General features: G+C 47.5%; 1 protein-coding gene across 2 annotated transcripts in view; it reads right to left on the bottom strand.

The window, feature by feature from the left end:
- Positions 1–221: 221 nt before the first annotated feature.
- oc (homeobox protein OTX2) overlaps positions 222–2151 on the bottom strand; it is a 13330-nt gene continuing 11400 nt past the window's right edge. For both annotated transcript variants that reach the window (XM_089263252.1, XM_089263253.1), the window contains exon 3: positions 222–2151. This exon is cut by the window's right edge and continues 416 nt beyond it. In XM_089263252.1, the coding sequence (XP_089119378.1) occupies positions 1284–2151 (868 nt within the window). In that variant the 3' untranslated portion in view covers positions 222–1283.

The raw sequence follows: 2151 nt of genomic DNA, 5'->3' as shown, positions 1-2151 counted from the left end.
GTTTTTTTCGATTTAGGTTCTCGCATTTGTTTTTCTTTTTGTTTATAATAATATTCACTCTATATGTATATATATATTTCTATTTAAATACGTTTTATATAAAGACGACAAAATGATGCTTTGAACTTTTAAACTTGATGTCACAATGAAATGCATTTCAATTTATTTACATATATGTATATATATTAATTTATTTTTTATTTTTGTTAAACTTGTTTTCGTTTTGTTTTTGCGTTAGCTATGAAATGTGACGTTTCTTTATATATATAATTTTATTTTATTTTTATTTTTATTTTGTTAAGAACTGTGTACTATATATACGCTCATTAAAACTTCTATTTATGATATGAGTAGCTGGCCAAGCGGGCACCGGAAAACTCTTCTACTTCACAAACGGAAAGCTAAAGAAAATCGGAAAACTTTTGTACAAATCGAATGGGTCAGGCGAAACTCATGTGGCAAACCTCGGCGCCCCGCTTATAGAGCCAGCAAAATATTTCACACGGATCTCTCGCTCTCTAAATATATTGCATCGTTTCTCTCAATATCGATTGCGATTTCGATATCGATATCGATTTCGATTTATATTTTAATTTTAATTTTTACTCGCTTAAAAATTAACGCGAGTTTCAACAAATGTGTTTTTTTTTTAAGTTTTTCAAATTTTTTGTTGTTTTTTTTTTTTTAGTTTTTCTTTTTGTTCTTAGTTTATCACTCATTTACTTCGTTGATCCTGGCGGCTTAAGCTATTATGTATATGTACACAAATATATATATATATATATATATTTTTTTTTTATATATATTGTTCTATATATATATAGATCATACATATATATGTATTGCGTGCGCTAATTGTAATACACACACAGAGCAATATTTAAATGTATAAAAAAAAAATGTATTAACTAGCAAAAAAAAAAAAAAGAAAAAAAAAATTATTTATATATAAATTTTTGTTAAGTTTTGAACTCTCGTTCTATAAGAGAATGCAGCGCCCGTCGGTGAGTGGGAGTGGGAGTGGGAGAGGGGGAGGAAGAGATATGTATGTGAGGAGTCAACTAGCCATAGCTGGCATGCTCATGTCCCTGCTCCTGTGCCATATCCTGCTGCTGCTGCTCATGTTGCTGCTGCTGCTGCTGCTGCTGTTGCTGGTAGCTCGGCAGCTGCAACTGCAACTGCGACTGCGACTGCGACTGTGGCTGAGGCTGAGGCGAGCGTCCGCTGCTGGCGCTGCTACCGCCGCTGCCGCCAGAGCTGCTGCAGTACTGGAACAGCAGATTCTACACCATGTTCGCATACTTATCCTGCGGCGACATGTAGTCGAGGCTGTTCTGTGAGAAGGCCTGCGCGGAGACGGTGCCGGTGAACGACGGCGACGGCGACAGGCCAAAGTTGGAGGCCGTGTAGCCCGAGTGGCCCATGTTGTAGTTCACCTGGTTCTGGTTGCTGAAGTACTCCATCTGCGAGTAGTAGCTGGGCGCCTGGGCGTAGTTGTTCGGGTACTGCTGGTACTGGTTGTGCCAGAAGTTGTACGAGTCGTGGTTGGACATGTACGCCGAGTGGGCCGAGTGGTGGGCCGACGCGGACTGCGCGGACTGGGCCGCGTGCGCCGCCGCCGCCGCCGACTGTGGCGACATGGGCGTTATGGGCGGAGAGGGTGTGGTGATGCTGCTGCTGCTGTCCATGGGCGTGATGTTGCCGCCCGGCTGCAGCAGCCGCGGATTGCTGGCCGCCGCCGTGCCATAGATGCTATGATGATGATGTGCGCCCGCGCCAATGTCGCCGCCCGCATCCTTCAGCGTGTCGTACGGCGAGCGCAGCGCATCGCCCGACACGCCCACGCCCACACCGACGCCGACGCCAACGCCGCCCACACCGACTCCCGATCCATTGCCGCCCACACCGCCGCTGCCGTAGCCGCCGCCCAGGTGCTCCTTCTTGCACACAATACTCACCGGGCTGACCGACGTGGCCGGCGTGGGCAGCAGCGGCGAGGAGTTCTGATGCGCTGCGGTCACGTTCAGTGCCGCCGCGGCGGCCGCTGCTGAGATGTGCGCGTGCGAGTTGCCAGCGCTGCCGCCGCCACCGCCGCCTCCTCCGCCGCCGCCGCCGCCGCCGTGGCTGCCGCTGCTGCTGCTGGGCGTCGAG

This window comes from Drosophila navojoa, chromosome X (assembly GCF_054131105.1).
Source record: "Drosophila navojoa isolate 15081-1374.11 chromosome X, UAZ_NAV_1.0, whole genome shotgun sequence".
In the NCBI taxonomy this organism is placed as follows: Eukaryota; Metazoa; Arthropoda; class Insecta; order Diptera; family Drosophilidae; genus Drosophila; species Drosophila navojoa.
The sequence above is the reverse complement of the archived record's forward strand: the minus strand, read 5'-3'. Positions and strand labels throughout refer to the sequence as shown.